The 21377-nt window shown below is 44.4% G+C and overlaps 1 protein-coding gene across 1 annotated transcript in view; it reads right to left on the bottom strand.

Annotated features, from left to right (window-relative positions):
- Positions 1–2712: 2712 nt before the first annotated feature.
- The window catches only part of TBCB (tubulin folding cofactor B), a 290333-nt gene continuing 271668 nt past the window's right edge, over positions 2713–21377 (bottom strand). Inside the window, exon 6 of the mRNA XM_069644621.1 lies at positions 2713–4465. Within this exon, the coding sequence (XP_069500722.1) occupies positions 4348–4465 (118 nt within the window). The 3' untranslated portion in view covers positions 2713–4347. The remainder of the gene's footprint in view (positions 4466–21377) is intronic.

Below are 21377 nucleotides of genomic sequence, written 5' to 3'. Positions count from 1 at the left end.
TAAAACACCCAGCCCTCACCCGAGCACCTGGAGACTGCCCCTGGGTGGTAGCGGTGCACGGTATAAAATCAACATAATATAACACGGAGTCAACACAACATGAATTTCAAATCAGTTATTGCACATGATCAATTTATTCCTAGTAGAAAGGTGATAACGTGACATAAGCTGAGCCATGATGATAACAACTGCATGGACCATAAGGAACATGGTTCAATGTTCATTCATCCCCATTTTTTTTCCGCCAACATTTTGGCACGAAAAAACGAATTGAATTAATTGTTTTTATTTGTGGGGCTCCCTTTTATTGATTCTCTAGCCTCCTACTACCCTACCCCGCAATAATTAGATTTTTTTTTCAGCAATTTTTTGGGAAAAAAAAAAAGGGGGGCGATGAATGAACGTCATACCAAGGAACGGTTCTCCGTTAATTCAACCCCATTTTTTTTTTACCCCATAGAATGCACTGCAGAAAAATCCAGGAGTGTCTTAGTCCTCAAAGTCTCCCACTTTGCGAATCTGAAGTTGCACATTAGGGTCGATTTTTAGGTTTACCACCTGTTTCAGGATGGAAGATGCCCCAATAGGCTTTTTATAGGCTGATGGCGACAAAATATAGCTTAGGCATCACTTGTTTTTCATTCAGACCATGCTATGAAACATGTCTTTCCCACAGGAGCCAATAATGCAACTATTTGTTTAGTTTCCGAGCAGGATATCAATCATTGCTTTCAAGGGTTGTCCATTCATATTTTTATTTGTGTTTTTCCCCAAAGGTGCAGTACTCCCAGAAGTACTTTATGATATCTTCGCAAAATTCTGCACGGGTATTTAGTGTGTGTGGCTGGGGAGGACACTAATGTTTGGCAAGCCTTTTCGGGAGTCTCAGTGAACTCTGGGTCTTGTTGGTGCTCCTTGTTACACTGCTACTTGTTATTTTCCTACTTAGAGGCCTAGATCAAGCATTTTCCAATTTGCATGGCTTAAAGCTGGTTAAGGTTTTCCCTTGGCGAAAGCCAGATTAGAAATATGTTCATTGATTAAAGAAACCAGTTATTATACTAAACGCGAACGTGTTACATACAAATGTACAGTCGCATTAGAGGTTGGAAGATGCACTAACCCATGTTCTCGATCAGCTTTGGTCCAAGGACAGACCTATTTTAATCAGTGATATTTTCTGCTCTTCGTCCTGACACAAATTAAATACTCAGCCGAACCACTAGATGCCAGCACAAGTACAGCAAATGATTCTAAAACAGATTCATTGTACAAAACTATTGACCTTAACACAGAAAGGCCTCAACGTACCTGAATGGGCTTGCGAGCCTCAAACTCCTTTCTAACCGAGATCCTTTGCTTCAGCTGGTTCAAACCGCGAAAGCACAGTTGTAGAACGCGGTCTGTTGGCATTTAGGGCCCATCTTTGGGCCAATATGGTGGTGCCATTTAATGCACAACAGTGCAATGATTCAGACCGAACAAAACCTCCCTTTTAAAATATCCCTGGGCTAGGGAGATAAGGATGAAGTTTGATATTCCTACTTTTTGTCTGGCAGACTATCGGAAGATCAAGAAGGCGGTGGGTGAAGTGAATATGGAAGAAATAATGAATGTGGATATGCTTGGTTGGAATTCAGGAGTGAGTGGTTGTGGCCTAGTCAGCTATGTTTATAGACTGTCAAATTATAGGGCAAATGATGCTTTGAGACTGGATTGGAACCGGAGGATTGGGGAAGATATTACAGAAGATCATTGGTCACGGATTTGTGAGAATGTGAAGTTGTGTTCTTTAGGGCTTGCTGAAAGATCCCGTCAAATCAAGATTATAAATAGAACATATTGGACGCCTGAGAGACTGATGAAAAGGGGAATGTGCGACAGCTCGGAATGTTGGGCGTGTGCACATGAAGTTGGCACCTTAGAACATATGTTGTGGGATTGTTCGAGGGTAAGGGGTCTGTGCTTCGAATTTGACCAAATTTGTGAAAAGATTCTTGATGCAAAGGTTTACATGATTTCAAGACCATTGTGCTAGGTAGTGACATTGTTAAACGTCTGATCCGGTTACAATTGAGATGTGGATTGCAGAGATGCATTTACTAGCGGAAATGGAAAGAGTGTTGTAGCGGAGGGAAAAGAAAAATGCTTTATTCAACAAGATCTGGGGTAAATTTCTTTTATTGTATTAGGCTTGATTATTGAGTATGTTGTGACTCCGTATGGGATGGGGTGGTTTATATGTATATAGTTTGATAATTATTAATGTGGTTACTGCATATTGTTTTGTTACTGTTTATGTGATTCAATATTGAGAAATTTGGAAAATAAAATTTAAAAAATATATATATATCCTTGGGCTGCCAAATACCTATGATAAGACCCACCCAGCCTCAAATGTTCCATACCCGGTCATTGTTTCTATTCCATATTAACCAACTGCAGCAATACCTACTAATCTCTATCCCTAAAGAATAGACTGTTCCTGAGCACAGGAGTAACTATGAAGATAGTATTGCAATCATTAAACCTAAAGTGGAAGACTGACGGACGATCATCAATCTGATCAGTTAAAGACAGGGCCGACGCATTCACAACGATGAGGGATAAGCTTGCTAAACACTCAAATTACAAAAATGTACTATACCAAAACACACATTCTAGTCAGGAATTGATAAATGCTTTAGAGCAAAGGATCAAAATAAACCGTGCCACTGTGTAATTACCAAGGTTTTATTGAAATGAGAACTTAAGGTGGCAAACAAAGCTTTGAACTGTCTCTCGACTATCTCAAATGCAGGAAATCATGTGCCTTCATGTGATCACATTTCTATCGAGATATCCTTCACACAAAGGTCTTGCAAATCTGCAGACTACATGACCTTAGAATAAATAGCTGGAAATGAAAAGCAAAGATATGTTTCTACAGACAATGTACAAACATGTAAAACATCTGGAAATGTTGCTATGCAAAATAGTGGGCAGAAAATTAGTATATGAAATCATTGTTTGCAGTGAGCAAGAATATATAAATATGTTATTTTTAAAAACACATAGGTTTCGGAAAAGGGGGGAGAGGAACAACCTGGTCAAGTGAGTAATGGCCAAACAGCCAAGATATCCGAAATGCTTTGCTAAAGGCAACATTTGCATGAAAACAAGTAAAACTAGTGTATATATTTTATAGGAAACAGTACAGTTCATGTTTCTAGCACCAGAGCCCTTTTTCTAATGATCTTATAACCAAACCTTTATTCAAACGCCTCAATGCAAGACAGTCCAAAATATCGATCAGGTTGAATAGGATTTTCTTTAAATTAATATAGCCTAAATTGATATAGCCTGCATTAAAATAATCTGTTCAAGTGCGGACCAATTTGCTTCGATTTTCTTTACAGTGAAGTTGGAGAAGCCTACTCTTATTTAAGAGGAAAACCTACATTCAGAATTCTGTAGCTGAAAATCTGGTTGCAATGTGTCATATGATTGTACACCCATTGCTTAACATAACAAACCGAGAAGGAAATAAAACAAATGGTGGTACAATGTTTAAGGAATGTGTAGGCAGCCAACCACCACCGTTTCCTTTCAGCTTTAGAACAATCTGAAATATGTTATGCAACTGCCCAAAATGAGTGCTTGGCTCAGATAAGTTGGAAGGAACCTTCAATAGCCACAAGTCCTTGCTGTTCGGCACATAGCCAAAGCGTGTCAAATGTCTGTCTCTTCAAACACGGCTATAGTTTGAATCCAAAACTGAGAACACAATAAATATACGGTCACAAATGTTGGGCGCCAAATAGTGAAACTTAAAATATACATTTTAAGATCACCATCCTAAGCCCTTCCAGTGTCCACAAGATTACTGATAACTTGAAATAACGATTCTATGCAAAACTAGCTGGCATTTTGATTTCCTTCAGTGTAAGCAGGCCCAAATAGGGCTCCTTTTCTGAATACTACACGTCTTGCAGTGTATATATGTGCCACCCAAGAGATAAGACTCCAGAAGACACATTAAATTCCAACAGATGCATTATTTTGACAAATGTTTCTTTTAAACTTTCACTGAATTAGGCAGAAAACTAATAAAACGTGCACAACAAAGCCAGTTTCTTTCACAACGTGTCTTCCTGCTTCACGAGAGCAACAAAGAATATGGAATCTTTCACATAAAACAATGAAACAAAATCTGAAAGAACATGGCAGCGATGATCTGGCACCCCAACAACTGATTTCTGGGGGAGAATCTTTTGACGCTTCTTTACACAGGTGATTCTTAATGACACTGGTAGCTGTGTAAACTAAGTCAGGAACAAGTTTCCCAGCAGATAAAGCACCATGTTATCACATTTCATCATCAAGCTCATAGTCTTCTTCAGGAAAATCCCCGACTGTGACAAACTGAGGTTTCGCAAATGCCCCGTACTTCGGCTGACACTGGAAGTACTGCTTTCCATTTACACTAAAATGAAGAAACAAAAATAAGGAAAATGTAGATCCAACACACACAACAAGAGAAATTTACTTTAAGAATTCATCATCTAAATGCGAGGGTATTTTAACAAAACAAAAAACTGACATTTAAGTGTACAGGGAAATGCATCATGAGCAAAGTTATCAATATTTGCAGGAGTTCGGATATTACGGAGGCTCCAGTCAGATCCCAGAAAATAGTTAAAACCAAATATTAGGATTCAGAAAAATAAAGAAAACTAAGTTGTGTTTTCTTTCCCTTTTTTGGCAAAACTTAATCCTAAACTGAGAACACTGTGAAAGAGATATGCTTCCCTTTCAGGGTGCCAGTCAACTGGCTCCCCGAGATGCACTGCTGTCAGGTCAGACCCGTTGCTTTATTTGAAGCTCCTTAAAAGGAGATGGCTATTGTTGGTATGAGCATGAATAATTACACCTACTAATACAGGTAATTCATGTACCTCATTTGATTTTCATCATTAACCATAACCGGGAAGATAGAGTAGAAACAATATTGTCACAAATCAGAATGAAGAAAGGGAGAGGTTATGTAAAGTCAATCTTAGACAGCACTGCTGTATATATGTGATTGGCCATGTGCCCACCTGCTTTGGCATCACAGTCAATACAGTAATGCTTTGCCCCCTTATATATTTTCTGCAATTGGAACATTGCTTCAAAATCCCACACTAGCTGGCTGGCTGGCATCTAGTTAAGTCAACGCTGGGTTTCCACAAAAGAAAGCTATAACAATTTGGAAAACATATGCATGAAAAAAATCCATCTAGCTATATAGTATGTTTTGAACCGATTGTTGTGCAACACCACTTCTTCCTGACACTTCAGACAGCCATGTCTTTCTTTGATGTGCCATTTACAACACGTTTTCTATTTAAATGCGTCTCATTTATGAGAACTCTACCAAACTCTCAGGCTGGAGGGTCACATGGAGGATCTGGCTTGTAGTCAGGACAGCGAATAAGGTCTGGACAGTAGTCTTTCTTCGATTATGATGCTCCGATAGTGGAAGATCCAAAAACTATGCCTGGTCTCAGTCACGGTGGGGCTACCTGGATCTTTCTGGGACAGGACTTCCTGAATTTAGAGTAGAGTACTGTTATGACCCTAGGCGGGGTCAGCTGGGTAAAGGATACGCTGGAGGCCAGAAGTACTTATTGTTACTTTAATCAGGTGTCATCAGGAGATTCTTTAGTAGTTACAGGATCAGAGTGGAGCCCACTGGCTCCCACCACCCAGGCTACATCATCTCAACTGTCCCTGGGTGGAACACTCACCACACAGCATTCCAACCAATCATAACCAAACACTCCATTCATGACATCACTACTCAGGCACTCATCATACACACTCCAAGAGGACAGAGAGTCACTCTTAACACCTCCTTTCCTTCAAAGCCTAACTATCCTAACACCTCCCTACCTTCAGCCAACACCAACACATCACCTCCTTGAAGTGCACAACACTCACAGGGAAGAGCACCACCCACACACACAAGCACACCAAAGCCAGTACCAGGCACCTGGGGAATGTTTCCAACCTGACAAAACAAACGAGAACAAGACCCAGCCGCCTCAACTACTCTCACAACCCATCAGAAGACACTGATCACCTTCCATTCCCCACCGCCACCAGGGAACCTCGCATCTGCCACCTACGAGCGCAAACCGGCCCCACCGTGGGCATACACACCAAAGCAAATCCACAGACCCTCAAAGAACTCATGACTCCTTTTATTTGACCCCTGCCACGGGCAAAATCGTGGGGCTGCCACACCCACGCGCAAACTCCCTAGCTCGGGATAAACCAGGTCTTGCTCTGACAAAGCAACCAATAACTCACTATGAAACAGTGACCACAGGGCGATGTTAGGAAGGCACCAGATACCATATGTCACACGCCCGATGCCAGACAGCCAGCAACTCACACACACAGCTCATACACACGCCCGATACCAGACAGCCAGCAACTCACACACACAGCTCATACACACTAAGGCCACTCCCACCAGAGGTATTCCACAACCAGTACCCAAACACCGATCCCAGAATTGGCGGCCGTTCCAATCTGAGCCATCAGCAGTCAGGTCTCAACCCAACACATCTAACAATGAAAACCTCCGGCAACTAGATGGAAAAGTCGAATTAGCCTAAATTACAGGGAAGTGCCACCGACAAATGACACTCTCTGCAACTCAATTTAAGAAACAAGAAAACCAACCCAAGCCAACTCACAGCTTGGACAAAAGGGTGAAGGGCACACACCCTTTAACTCACCATCAGACGCGAGTCGTGAAGGCGTCCCCTCACTCTCGCGCCACAAACAGTATGCAGGCAGCGTCCTGCCAAACAACTATTCCTAAAACCAGTTACCTCTGAGAACACCAAGTGTAACTCACATCAATGGGCCATAAACACCCATACTTAAAATACACTTCAAAGGGCTGCACGCACCCATACTCATAATACACTTTAATGAGTAACGCACACACGTGCTCACAACAAACTCACATCAATGGGCCATAAACACCCATACTTAAAATACACTTCAAAGGGCTACACGCACCCATACTCATAATACACTTTAATGAGTAACGCACACACGTGCTCACAACAAACTCCAGTGTGCGACGCACACTCACGCTAGAAACACACTCCAAAGGGCCATACACACCCATGCTTGTAATACACTTCAATGGGCCACACACCCCCATACTCATAACACACATGAATGGACAACACACACCCATGCTCAACACACTCATCAGTGGGCCGCACAGGCCCATGCTAATGATATGCAACAGGATGCACATCATAACTACAGATGATTTCTCAGGAAGTAGGTAACTATCTTGACATTTCCTACAGCTTTGCTCACTTTAACATTTCCTAAGTCTACACTTTTAAACATTTGCTTTTTAGTAAAAAGGAACACTAAAAGTCCATGTTGCCTGAAAATGCAACGTAACCAACCTGCAATTCCTCAAATAGATGTTAGACTGACACAAGCTAACCTACCCATTCCACCTCCATGCAAACGTAAATTCTAAGGGGTGCAAAGGCAACACCTTGCCGCATTATAAAGTCCACGCATCATGGTTCCATGATGAAACATAACATCCTGCAAATCCTCAAACTGTTATTCTGATATGCAGTGAACCGCTATTAATAGCTCGCTATATTGCTGCACTCACCGCACAGAATCACTCTGGTCGAATGTTTTAAAATCTGCAACAAGCAAAACAGTCCACACACTCCTTTCACAACAATGAAACACAATCCCTCTTTGGTATTCCCAACAATAATGTACAACCTCACAAAATCCAACATTGCATTTTCTTGGCATTTGGAACATTCCGTCAAATCAGTATCTCGTCCATAAAATACTTTGCAATGACTGACTATGCTTGGGACATGGAGAAAAACAGTAACGGTAATAACGAGGCTCAGCTGGATTACGATGAGACCCTTGCTTGCTTCGAGACCAAGTTCAGTTTAATGCCAACCTGGGAGAGGCAGGCTCGCAACACTGCCCCATAATTTCAAGCAGCACTCCTTCGATCCCCTTGAAAGGCAATGATAGACAATTCATGTCAGTCTCCACTACGACGCAGCTAATACAGGAAACCCAGTACACGGAAAGGAAACTTCATTTCCTGGCCACGTTGAATGACGTTGCAAGGTCCATTATTCGAAACCCTGACGCAGCTCACTGGATTGACACGAACTTCAGAGCACCGAGCATTCTCTGACAGTACAGAATCTTTATGATCCAGCATTCCACACAATCGCTGAGTCCCCCTGCTGGGTTGATGACATCATCACTACAGGATGGGAGATGAGGCCGCAAGGAGCTCCAGGGCTCCAACTGTCACCATGCGCGTTACGGGACGGCTGAAACTAAGGTATGGAATCCCAATACATGGGTCATCCCCAGTACCACGGCTCCTCACTCACATAACATCGTGAACCATTAGGTGGCTGGAAAACTGACAACCCTTCACTGCAGCACACTCTTACTGCCATCCTACAGAAATGGGTGTTTTTCCATAGACACAGGCTCCTTTAGGCAGTCTCAGCATACTATTGATTTAACGGCTCTCCAGGCAAGACACACTCTTCACTTCTTAGAGCCTGCACTTCCTAGCTCCACCTCAGCTCTACACCAGCGGTGACAGATGTGTCTCTGGCACCTATCCCTGGTACAACAAGAGCGACTTCTGGCACAAACATTTTAACCCTGTAGTGCCAACAGGAACAGTCTCTTGGGTTACATTGCGTGGAAACTAAAACACCACCTCTCATGTTACTGGGTGCCATTATCTGTTACCATTTTTTGAAAGCCACTGGAGACACCCTCTTTTCCCCTGGGTGGTGGGACTCATCATGGGGGGCAGTGGGCCCCCTCCTTTTTTTCCAGTCTCTGTGATCCTGTGCTGCACCCCCCGCAGCAGTCCTTTCTCCTCTCTCTCATCCTTTTCTCCCACTGTCTGGCCCCATTCATGCAGGTACCTGTCTTATCCAGCTTCTTCTCAGGGTCCGCCTTCATCAAGAGCATCCTCGTCGCCAATATATGTTATGACCCTAGGCGGGGTCAGCTGGGTAAAGGATACGCTGGAGGCCAGAAGTACTTATTGTTACTTTAATCAGGTGTCATCAGGAGATTCTTTAGTAGTTACAGGATCAGAGTGGAGCCCACTGGCTCCCACCACCCAGGCTACATCATCTCAACTGTCCCTGGGTGGAACACTCACCACACAGCATTCCAACCAATCATAACCAAACACTCCATTCATGACATCACTACTCAGGCACTCATCATACACACTCCAAGAGGACAGAGAGTCACTCTTAACAAGTACTTTCCATGAAAAAGAGAATGGGGGGGGGGGAAGGTAGCAAGACATCTTTCAAACTAGAACATGAAAATGACATTCCTCCAGAAACCTCTACTCTTTGGAACAGGGTACAAAATCTTTCCATTTTCTGCTTTCCTTTTTTGAAGTGACCAACAAACCTTGGTAAGTACATGTTTCAAAAAGATGTACAAGATAAGGTCTGTTGATCCAAGAGAGGTGTTGAGAAAGTTCACCATTGTGTTTTGCACTCCTTGTAAGTGGCCCGCAGTCAGCAAAATGTATTTTTTTTTTAATTTTTCTTTTTTTTTTTTACACACTAATGCCATCTGAACTGCGCTTGTCTTGGCAAAGTTCTGAACTTTGTTATTGCTTCTTTTGTGGTAATGTACACTGTTGCATGTATTTATTTGGATTGCTAGAGTGCATTTGCCAAGGCACTTTACAAACGTTAATGAGAGGATACAAAATTACATGAAATACTGAAAAAGCAAACAATTAAAACAGTGAGGCTAAAGAACTAGGAGATAAACTAGGATGAAAGCAAGAAAAGAATAAACCGTTTAACATAAATAACGCAGAGGAATACAATCCATGCACTGCAGAAAAAGAAGTCCAGAAGCGACCAAAACTCAATTTCTCCTTCAACACTAATCACTCATCTGAGTGGAAAAAACAAAGCCAAAACATGAAGAGCTGAAAATATGGAAGTCACTGCAGCTAGTGACAGGTTATGATGATAAAATACCTGAAAGCCGAGCAATGCTCTTTGGGCACCACAAGCAACAGGAGTGAGTCGAACAACAGACAGATTGCCAAAAAGCAAGCTGGGACTAGAAACCCTGACTGCCCCAGACCTCCTGGTCTCGACCTTGTCCGGCAGATGTCAACTCGCTCCAGCACAATGACTGGGAAGCTCATGGTGATCAAGGCTGGGGTGGCAGGTTAGTGACAGCACTATGTCAATTTTGCATGTCCCAATGCCGGAAGTTGGAAATTGCTACAGAAAAGACAGTAAAACAGCAGCTGTGCTTCAGATGACACTGCAAGTGGGCAGAGACTACCATGTCCCTCGCCATTGTCCTCCCTCAGATTCCTGCTTCTGTGTTGTCAGACTATATGTGAATCGATTTTACAAGAATCTGAGGGAGATGAGGTTTGAAAGACCGACAGACTGCCCGAAGTGCCACAGAAAAATAGTGTCGATGTGTGTCCTATAGTAACAATGGATGTTGGACTAAAACAGCCAGGTGTGCAATAATATATACAATTGCATATTACGTGACGTCAGTGAGAAACTTGGCACCTGGTGTGTGTGGTGCATATTTTTACAGTATTTAAGAATACCCCTAAAATAAAGAGCAATAGTAAATACACAGTAAATTTACACAGTGACTGAACATTTGGTTAATACAACCACAGCACTACCATCTTTACTCTGGAATCCCACACAATTACTGAGATTGCAGTTAGGCAGGTTAGGCTATTAGAGTTGGCAAGAAGTACTAAAAGGATGGAAACTGCTGTTGCTACCAGTGTTCTTGCCTTTGTACTGGACTGCCCCGAGTTACAAATCCTTGATCTCTTAAAATTGCAACATTCAGATGTTGCTTGGTAAAAGTGAGCGCCCCTACCTCACTCCGAAGCACTGGTCACAATAGTCCTCCCTATCGTATCAGATCCTACTTACTATCCAGACCACTATCAAATGCAAGTGGTATCTGACCTGGGTCCATGCCCCCAAATGCCAGAAGATGAAGCCTCCATTTGAAGCATCAAAGTCAACTACAGCATCTCCCAAGACCACTGCCTTGCTTGTGTCTAGAGAATTCGAGTCATCAGGATCATCCACATCGGAATCTTATTGAGTGAAGTATCATTTTCAGGGCATGCTGACACAGTAGCAGAGGAAGAGCAGCAAAAGCCTGCTTCTGCTCTACAATGTTCGAAACTTAATTTCAGTACATGTATAATTTCTACCCACCCAGACAACCGTGCAGCTATTCATTGAAAATAATGAACTGATTACCAGCACGATACGCTAGAATAATCTCACAGCTAAAAGAAAAATATTGCTTACCAGTAATCTTTTTGTGGCTTGTATCGGCTTAGAATCACTTGTTTTGCATAGGCCGCATCTAGTGGTTGGGGCAGCGTATTACATCCTGTTTTTTTTAAATACGAAAAAGGGGTGTAGACAGGAACGAACATGTAACACTAGTTCCACTATGTGTACCTATTATCCGTCACACGTCAACATCCTCAGAGTGTCTGTTTTCTAACAGGACATTCTAATAATAGTCAGATGTGACCTACATATAACATGACATAACTGTAATCGTCTTTCTAAAGCTTGTATCTTCGGCCTAACTTTTCATGCTTTGCATAGGCCGACATCGAGTCGTTGGTGCAGATTATTACATGACTTGTTTTCTAAATTGAAAAGGGACGTTGACAGGTCATGTTTGTAATACTATCCCTACTGTGACGTGTACTGTACCCATGGTCCTTCAAGCGTCGAGGTTCTCATTGGTTTATTTCTGACCTGAGGTTGCATGATGTGTGCAATAAAAAGGATAAAAAGTGTGAAGAGGTGTATTTTATGCACCCTCTACTCCCAATGAGGGGAGAAAGAGCGGCACATGGCAGTCTAAGCAGATACAAGCATCAGAAACACGATTACAGGTATGTAATATTTGTCTTCCGAGTCATGTGGATCTGCTTAGATTCACATGCTTTCCATAGACAAGCGAGCAGTTCAAAGAGAAGGCGGCGGTTGGTAGAAGGAACAACGGCAAACCAATGTTTGAACACCGCCTGCCCCACCTGGGAGTCCCTCCTTGCTTGTGTATCCACACAGTAATGTTGCGTGAATGTGTGAAGTGAAATCCATGTAGCTGCTCTACAGATTGCCGCCAAAGGAACATTTGCAATGAAGGCTAATGTGGCACCTGTACTATGTGTAAATGGTAGTTCCTTGTAATATTGTTGTATGCATTTTACTATCCATTTAGAAATGGCTGCCTTTGAGACAGGATCCCGTTCCCTTCCGGCAGCTAAGGAAACAAAGAACTGGTCTTTTTTCCTGATTGACTGTCTTGTAGAGGTAGTACAGGCCAACTCTCCTAACACCTAGTGTATGGACGGCTCTTTCTCCAGAGTTTTGTGGGTCTAGAAAAAATGCTGGCAGTTCAATAGATTGACATGAAATTTGGAAATTAACTTGGTGCGAAAAGGGGGCTGTTCTTAGGACCACCATGTTTTTATGTATTGTGACGAAAGGTTCTGGAATGGACAATGCCTTGAATTCACCCTTCTTATGAAAGTGATAGCTGATCTGTGAGGCTTGCCTAATGCATAGGCTGAAAAGGGGGACCCATGAGCTTAATTAGAACAAAGTTCAAATCCCATCACAGTGGTGGATTTGTAGGACTGGAATTCTCCACCATGAAACCTTGCTTTGTGATGTGTATGCAAGTACAGCCAAATGGAATTTTAAGGAATTAAAGACTAGATCTGAGCCCAACAAGCGAAGAAAATAATGTACTATGTCGGATGGTGAACAAGCAATTGGATTTAAAATTGGACTTTGTACACCATACAACAATTATTTTCAATTTGTTAAAGTAACAGTGTCTTGTGTTTGGTTTACAAGCTTTTAAAAAATATTTCCATGCACCTGCAAGGTAAATTAAGATGGCTGATCTCAGGAGCCAGGCTGCTACGTTGGTTGTTTGAGAATGTGGATGAAGGGTTGACCCTTAGTTCTGTGGCAATATGTTGTAAGGGCAGGTTAGCTTTATCAGTGGGCAAACAGACATCTTGAGTAGGTGGGAGTACCATGTTTGACCTTCCCACATTGGAGCAACTAGGATCATTGTTAAGTGCTCCTGATGCATCTTGTGGATTACTTTGTTCAAGAGTGGCGTTGGAGGAAAAGCATATGAAAATATCCCTGACTAAATGATCCACAGTGTGTTCCCCATGGATCCCTTTCAGGGGGGAACCTGTGGGCTCAAGTGCAGCATTTTAAACAATGTCTGAATGTAGTTACCACTCGCGTTTCAAGGGTTGGCATGTGTGTCTTCTTAGTCTGTCTGATAGGCAGTTGTGTTTCTCTGGAACATGTTGCAACATGAGGAAAAATGTCTCTCTGGAGGCTCAGTTTCCATATTTTCTGAGCTAGTCTGGACAGATTTAGAGTGCGTCCCACCTTGTTTGTTGATGTAAAACATGGCAGTTGTGCTGTCCGTGATAATGAGTACATTCTTCCCTGCTAGATGATGCTGGAAAGCTTGTAGTACATTGTACACTGCTAGCAACTCTGGGACATTGGTGTGCTTCTTTGCTAGTGTGACGGAGGGGTGGGGGGTCCCGTCCCAAAGTTATCACGCTGAGCCTTAACGAAAAGTCCAAGGTTGTTTAATACAATAAAAATCAGAATGTCTCATGATCTCAAGTTCATTGAGCTTTCGTAGTCCTTTGGAGTTGGCGCTAGGGCAGGCCCTTTCCTATCTAGTCTTCCCTGGGCCTGGACGCGCCTCCCAAACCCAGACATCCCTAACCGGCTGTTAGTATCTCAACAATTGGTAACCCCATCTGTCTTTCACTTCTCTACACATCGGGTCTACCCCAAGACATTGGCTATCTGATTCCCTAGGGAACCTCTAACTTTTTCTCTCCTATCCCCACTTAGTAGTCTCAGGAAACAGCAAATTGTGCCTTATTTCGCTCAGCACCACTCTCACTTCTTTCAACCCTCACTCCTGACCCTTTGCTATACTGATCCCTTATGCTGTTCTCCTCCCACCACATCACTGCCCTCCAACTCTCAACTCTGCCTTTTTACCTCCAGACTTCGATCTAACTTCCTGTCTGTTTCCGATTTCTACTACCACTTATATCCGCAACTGTTCTATACCTCCACTCTTCGATCTTACTTCCTATCTCACTCCTATTACCGCTTGGGTCTGCAACTGTTCTATATATCTGTCCCTCCTTCTCCCATCTCACTCTACTCCACCACCTCCTGTTGTGCCTCCCGCTCTACCTCTCCTACTCCTCTTGCTCTGCCACTACCACCACCACCACCTCTCTACTACCACTGTCCTCAAGGGATATGGTGCCCTCCTCACACCTCTATTACTGACCATCTCTGCCAGTTCTGTCCTCATACTACTCCCGCCACCTTCCATCTTTACTCCCAACTACTCCTACTAACTCTGCCACTACCTCTGCTCCACTCCCTACTCCCACTCTTTCTCACTCACAAACACTCCACAGACCATCTCTCAACAATAGTTTCCTTTCTGCTTTTGCCTCCTTTGGTCTGTTGGACATCCTTCACCATCTGTCCTCACCAAACTAACCCACACCACACAAGTCACATGCACCTTCTTAAATACCCCAACCCTTCCCAGGATTGGATACGCACCCTGTCCAATCTCTTATTTGGCTCAAGGAGGCGTGGCACGGGGAAGTGCTTAGGGAGGCTTCAAAAGGGCTTGTAAACTCCTCCTCCCTTTCTCAAAGTATCTCTGCCAAGAAAGGGAACCAGGAATTGGAGTCCCTGTTTTATATGGCCTTTAATCTTAATGTCTCTGGTAAGCTGGTGGGATCCACATTAATAAGGCCTCCTTTTCTGAATGGCGTGTTGATCCCTGGAGACTTTGCTGTGCCCCTTTCTCACGTGGCCAGTGTTAGGCTGAACTGTTGCTGCATGGTGGCTTCCTCTGCTGCAGCTTTCCCCCCCCATTGGTGGTCATCATCGATAAGGTGGAGAGGGGGTCTGTACACACTTGTGTGAGCACCAGGGAATGTTTGGGGTGGACTCCCTCCCTTACCAGACACGGCCTGGAATCAGGCCTCGTCACACTAGTGATTGTGTCAACATGCCATGCACTGTATATGGTGGAGGCAATGCGCTCCCCAACCTGAAAGGGATGTGTCTGTTGTGATTGTGACTTGTGTTGGTGGGTTGACAAAGGGTTTTCCTTTTAACAAGTTTTCCTTTGTCCACCGTTAATGCACCGAAACCAGAGTCTGCAAAACCTCCACTAGATCACCCAGATTCCTTTGCGCTTGAAACCATTTTGCTAACCATTCCTAGGACGCATGTGTAGCCTTGCATGTGGCACAATGAAGATGCAGGATGCCATCATACCAAGAAGGTGCATTACCTTCCTGACTGTTGCCTGACAACCAACTGTATGACATGGGAGTTGTTGCAAAATGTATGGACCCTCTCGGAGGGGACAACTAAAGCGTCTTCTGTCCAAATCATCGCCCCCAGAAATTGTTTGACCTTACTGGGAACATGGCTTGACTTTTTCTCGTCGACAGAGAACCCTAGTTGATGCAGAAGGTCTATGGTCTCCTGCATATTCTGTTCACATAACCGAGGTGCGTCTCCTGTTAGAAGCCAGTCGTCCAGATAAGGGTTTACTGGGATTGACCGTCACTACTACTGCCAGTACCTTTTTAAAGACCCGTGGGTCTGACGCAATCTGAAAGGGGAGAATTTTAAATTGGTAGTGTGTGGACCCCCCTTTGAATATTAGGAACGTTCTGTGAGCTGGAAACATCGACATATGATTGTATGTGCATCTTTTATATCCAGGGTTGCCATGTAGTCTCCCATTTTGAGCAAAGGAATGATTTCCTACAATTTTGTCATTCTGAACTTTTGAGGCTTGACCTACGTGTCTGCACATTTTATATTGAGTACAGGATGTTTTGCTTTGTCTTTCTTTGGTACAAGGAAGTACACATAATAAATACCCCTGTTTACCTCTGATGGAGGGACGAGCTCTATGGCACCTTTTTGCAGTAGAGCTGTTATCTATGCTTGGAGAAATCGGTTGGTGTTCTAGAGACATCTACCTGTATCTTGGTGGATGATTGCACAGTAGTTGTTCGAATTCCGGGCAGTAACCATCTTTGACTGTTGACGAAACAGACTTGTCTGATGTGATCCCCTCCCATACATGGGCTAATAGTGTTATGCGACCCCCCCCTATCAGGGTGATATGGGAGGGGAACTGAAGCAGAGTTACTGTTTGGTGGGAGTACCAGAACCTCTGGCTGTTTGGCCTCTATCCCTTGTGATGAATCCGTTGGTGTAATCACTTCTTTGCCGGTGGAACCCTCTACAATTGTGACCATGGGCAGCAACCGCTACCAGATTCTGACCCTGTGGGCGGCTATATGAGGGAGGATCACATGGAGGTAGAAAACATCCGGGAAATATTAAAATGGATTTCTGAACTCTGACCTGGTGGGCAGAGGTTCAGGAGGCCAGCCTTGTTTCTTGGAACAGGGTAACCTTCTGGACAAGCCAGACCAATCAAGGTAGCTTGGCGGCGATCAAGACTAGGTCTCAGGAGGGGTGAAGGTGACCTCAATGAGCACACAGAGTAAAGGATACTTACAAATCACTCCCAGACAGATGTAGATATATTAAAAATACATATACATTTATTTCAAGGCCTTTGAGTTACAACACACAAATCAAATCACAGTAATACTATTAAGCCAACACAATCCTATCTAAATACATATATACAAGACCATTGGGGTCTAAATGGTTAATGCACGAAATGGGTCCACAACCTAAAAAGAGAAGGAAACAGGCAGTGCAAATAGTCTTTAGTCCCTTCGGCATCCAACACATTCATAACTAAGAGGCAGTCCAATCCCTAAGAAGAGTGGAGCCTAATGCTCAGATGTACATTCAATGCCAGCAGAGGCGGTAGTTCAAATGGGCAAAACGGGGTCTCTTCAAGGGTCTGTAGCAACTCAGTAAGGTGGGTGAGGCGATGAAGAATAGGTTCCCACTCTTCGAGGATGGTCTCCACTTGAGGGCAGAGTCGATTCCAAGAGTTGGGAATAGTTTGCACTAGCACTGGAAAGGAGAGGGGCCCGCAGGGGCCACTCGTGTGTAAAAATGGATTGAGACGCAAGGGACCACCGGTTAGTGTTGCGATTACTCACCGACCCCCGGCGCACTCCGGACCAAACTTCGGCAGTGGAGTCCACTTCGGTTGCAGGTTCAAGTGCGGCAATTTGACGGCTCTGCGGCTTTCAGCGACAAAGATACAGCGATGATTCCCAAAAGGGACAGTGGCGATTTCTCTGCTCCTGGTCGATGGATGGAACAAGTTACTTACCTGTAACTGTTGTTCTCCAGCATGGGTCTGGCATGGATTCACATGCTCATGAATATTCCCCCGTCAGGCTGGGAATCCTCGGTACAAAAAAAAAAATCAGTATCAGTTTCGTTTCTGATCGGTCTTTCCTAGTAGTAACCAATCACTGATCTCTGGGTCATACTGCCCACAGCCAATGACTGCCCTCTCCCTAAGCCCCGCCTCCGGCAGCCATCCTCAGATTTCGTAGCACGTAAAGTGGCAGTATGACCAAGTGAAGAGCCTCAGAAGGGTAGGCGGGGGGGTTCGCATGTGAATCCATGCCAGACCCATGCTGGAGAACAACAGTTACAGGTAAGTAACTTGTTCCTTTTCCAGCATGGGGTCTGGCATGGATTAACATGCTCATGAATCTAAGATTACATAGCAGTACATACATGCACAACCATGGGAGGTGGCAAATTCTCTTTGAAAAAGTGCGGAAACGCAGCAAAAGCTCAAGAGCTATAGCACGAGGACTCCCAAAACTTGAACGTGCGGTAAAAATCTGAGGATGGCTGCCGGAGGCGGGGCTTAGGGAGAGGGCCGTCATTGTCTGTGGGCAGTATGACCCAGAGATCAGTGATTGGTTACTACTAGTAAAGACCGATCAGAAACAAAACTGATTTTTTTCTGTACCGAGGATTCCCAGCCTGACGACAGGGAATATTCACGAGCATGTGAATCCATGCCATGCCAGACCCCATGCTGAAGAACAGGCCAGTTTCACTGCAGCAGGCTTCAGAGGCTAGAGGGGCACAAATGCAGTGGACCTGCAAAGGTCGTCACCACGGCTGGGTGACACGGTAACCGCATATACTCGGTACGGACACACTCACTTTACTCCAGACCTGGGAACCAAGTGTACGAAATTCGGTGTGAGAGTACCGTGAACACAGAGCTAGCGGCATACCAAGTTTCGAGGGCCTCCTCGAAACGGCAGCGGTATCAGGGCAAAGAGTCTGCATAAGCTGGTCAGCCCACTAGTTGGCCCTGGGACACTTCCGAGAAGACTTACTTGCAGGTTTTGTTGAAGGTGGCGAGAATAGTTGGTCCCACTATTCCAATGGCTCAAAGCGTCTTTGCAGACCTTCTAGGACAATCAGATGCAGAGGGGTCCCACGGGACGGCAGCGGGCTCAGGGTGCTAAACCTTCCAGCGGGTCACCAGAGGTTCCTCAACTCTGCTTCTTAGTTTCAAGATACTTGGATCCTATCCTTTGTTCAGTGAAAACGCCAAAGATCGACATGGTATGGGTGTTTGGGGCCTCCTGTTATCCAGAATCTCCTTCACGCCAAAATGAAGAGGACCCAGTGGGAGATCTGCTCACATGCAGGCATACCATACGTGGACCAACCATGGACCACGGTGGTCCCAGGCATTCACAGCACTCTCTGGCACCCAGGATGTCTATTGGAACCAGATGTTCCAGCCCACATCCTGGAGGCGCGCACACACCATTTTGGAGCCAGGCCACCTATTCATGCCAAAGGCGGTAATCACGGTTTACCTGGAAATAAAAACCGCAGCGTTTTCAAAGACAATAATGGTCTATTTATGTGCGTGATAGCTTCAAAAGCTACCGCAAACATAAATACAACGTTTTTAAAGCTGTGGGTTTTTTTTCTAAGTTTTCCAGGCTCCTCCAGCTAGTGTTTATTTTTATTAAAAAAATAGCACTTCACGAGATGAAGCTGCAGCTTTTCTGCCTGTAGTCTCCGGTCTCCGTCCTCAGAGTCCCGGCACCAATGAAGGAAAAGCCACCCAGTGGTAGCTTTTGTTTACTACAGCTGGCTGGCTTTTCCTTCGTTAGTGCCGCAAAAGCCAAAGCAAGCACAGCGGCGGACATCCATTTCACAAAATGGATGCCCCCATGTACTTCCCTTTCAGCTTCATTTTCTCAAAATGTTACATAGGGACTTAAAAAAAAAAAAGTGCCAATCGATTTTTTTTATTATTGCCCATCTTTTTTTGCAATAAAATTTTTTGGGTGACCATTCCTTTAAAGCCAAGCCAGACAACTTTGACCTACATCTCTTTTGGGCTACGGGTCTGATTTTACGTATGCATTGGGTATATGTTGGATATGTTTTACTGTCTTGCAGAGGAGAAAACTCATTTTTACTCTTGAAATTGCATTTACGCTCCAATTTGAAAAATCATGCTTAAAATACTCCCACCTCAAAATCTTAGCTGGAGCACTGGTCTCAAGGGCATGTCATTTTCCCCATAGGAAGTGAGCGAAAAGCCCAGAGGAGTGCAGCAGAAAGCTGGGCTCCTCTGGTAAAGTCAGACTATGGTGTTAAACATCAGCAAAAAGTTGGGGGGTTCACAACTGGAGGGAAAATGACAAATGGGAATCTTTCCTGGAAGTAGCAGGGCACCCTCGGAAAAAAAGGCATGGTATTCCCCCTTCCTCTCTTGAGGATACCCCATCCATACCCAATAACTTCATGGCAAAGCCAGGTAAGAGCTGAAACTCCCACTAGCCAAACAAAGATCTGGCCCACACACAGGACTACTGGTGACAACTCATGAATACCACTCGGAAACACCGAAACCAGTTTGTGGATTGGGAAGACCACTTCCTGACAGCAAACACTCATGAGCCCTGCAGTAGCCCACCAAAAGCCTCTGCTTTCATGGGGCTGGAAGTCCTTAAACAATTTTCCTGGCTTCTAAGGCCAGAAAGAAGAGTCGAGGCCACATATTTTTAATACGACTCGTTTTCAGTTCAGTGTTGATCTTGCACACGTAATTTTGCTTTTAAAAACTGCGTTTTTAGATTATAGAGTTCTTAATTTTACAAATACCTGCTAATTAACTTTGACATCTGGCACTGTTTTATTTCTGTATTTGTCTTGGTTCACAAGGCTAAAATCCACTTTCAGGTGATTGCTGTCTGCCGAAACAGTTAGCTGCTAGGAACTAGAGTTCCCATCAGCACTGGAGTTTCAGGGGATACATTTTTGCAAAGCAGGCACGGGAGTGCCTGCGCATGAAAGATAAGCCGGTGTCATGATTCCTGCCCCTCATGTCCCCAGCCGTCCAAGATGTCAGGCTGGAGCCAGGCCACTATCACCTACATGGCCCTCAAGGGCCTCTCCATCCCTCCAAAGACCCACTTGGAGTCAGACTTGGCGCTTGTGGCACTAGACTCACTCACTCCCATAGGATAACATTGGGGATTGGACTTGTAGTGCATTGATGGGGACAAGATGGGTGCCCCCACATATTTCGGTTCTCAGAACTGCATGTGCAGTCTAGTCTTTTGGGTGTGGTTCAGCCTAGAGACACCTGGGATACCCAGAGACTATTTAAGCTACGCCCAGGCTGAGAAACATGCTTTGTGTTTTCTGCACCTGCAGCATGACACTCACCGTGTTCGGATCAGTCTCCAGTAGGCCTGCATCTTTCTTCTGCGCTCAGCTCCTGCAAGAACAAGAACACTGTTAGGAACAGCCTTACCTTGCAGCACTTCTGCCCATCATTCATCGCTCCTTCTGTTCTGTGGTCATCTTCGGCGGTGTCATTCCCATCCCGGCACACCGCTTCCTAAGGAAAAGGGAAAAGAACAGAAAAAAGGCATTAGTAAGCATTCAGCAAATCTTTGCTTATTTTTTAAAGCCTGTACGAGCTTCAAACACTTACCTGAATCCCAGCCGCTCTGGGGGAACTCTGTCTCCGGAATTTCTCATCCATCTGCAAGAGGGAAAAGACACTCCAGGTTAGCGTGGAAACATCTAGAGGCGCCGCATACCGCGCTTACTCACCGCATTTCTTCTTCATAACCGGCATCCACGCTGAAAACATTGCTGCACCTAAAAGACACAGAAAAAGAA

This window comes from Ambystoma mexicanum, chromosome 2p (genome assembly GCF_040938575.1).
Source record: "Ambystoma mexicanum isolate Mex_15411 chromosome 2p, UKY_AmexF1_1, whole genome shotgun sequence".
Classification (NCBI taxonomy): Eukaryota; Metazoa; Chordata; class Amphibia; order Caudata; family Ambystomatidae; genus Ambystoma; species Ambystoma mexicanum.
Note: the sequence above shows the minus strand (reverse complement) of the source record. Positions and strands in the feature narration are given on the sequence as shown.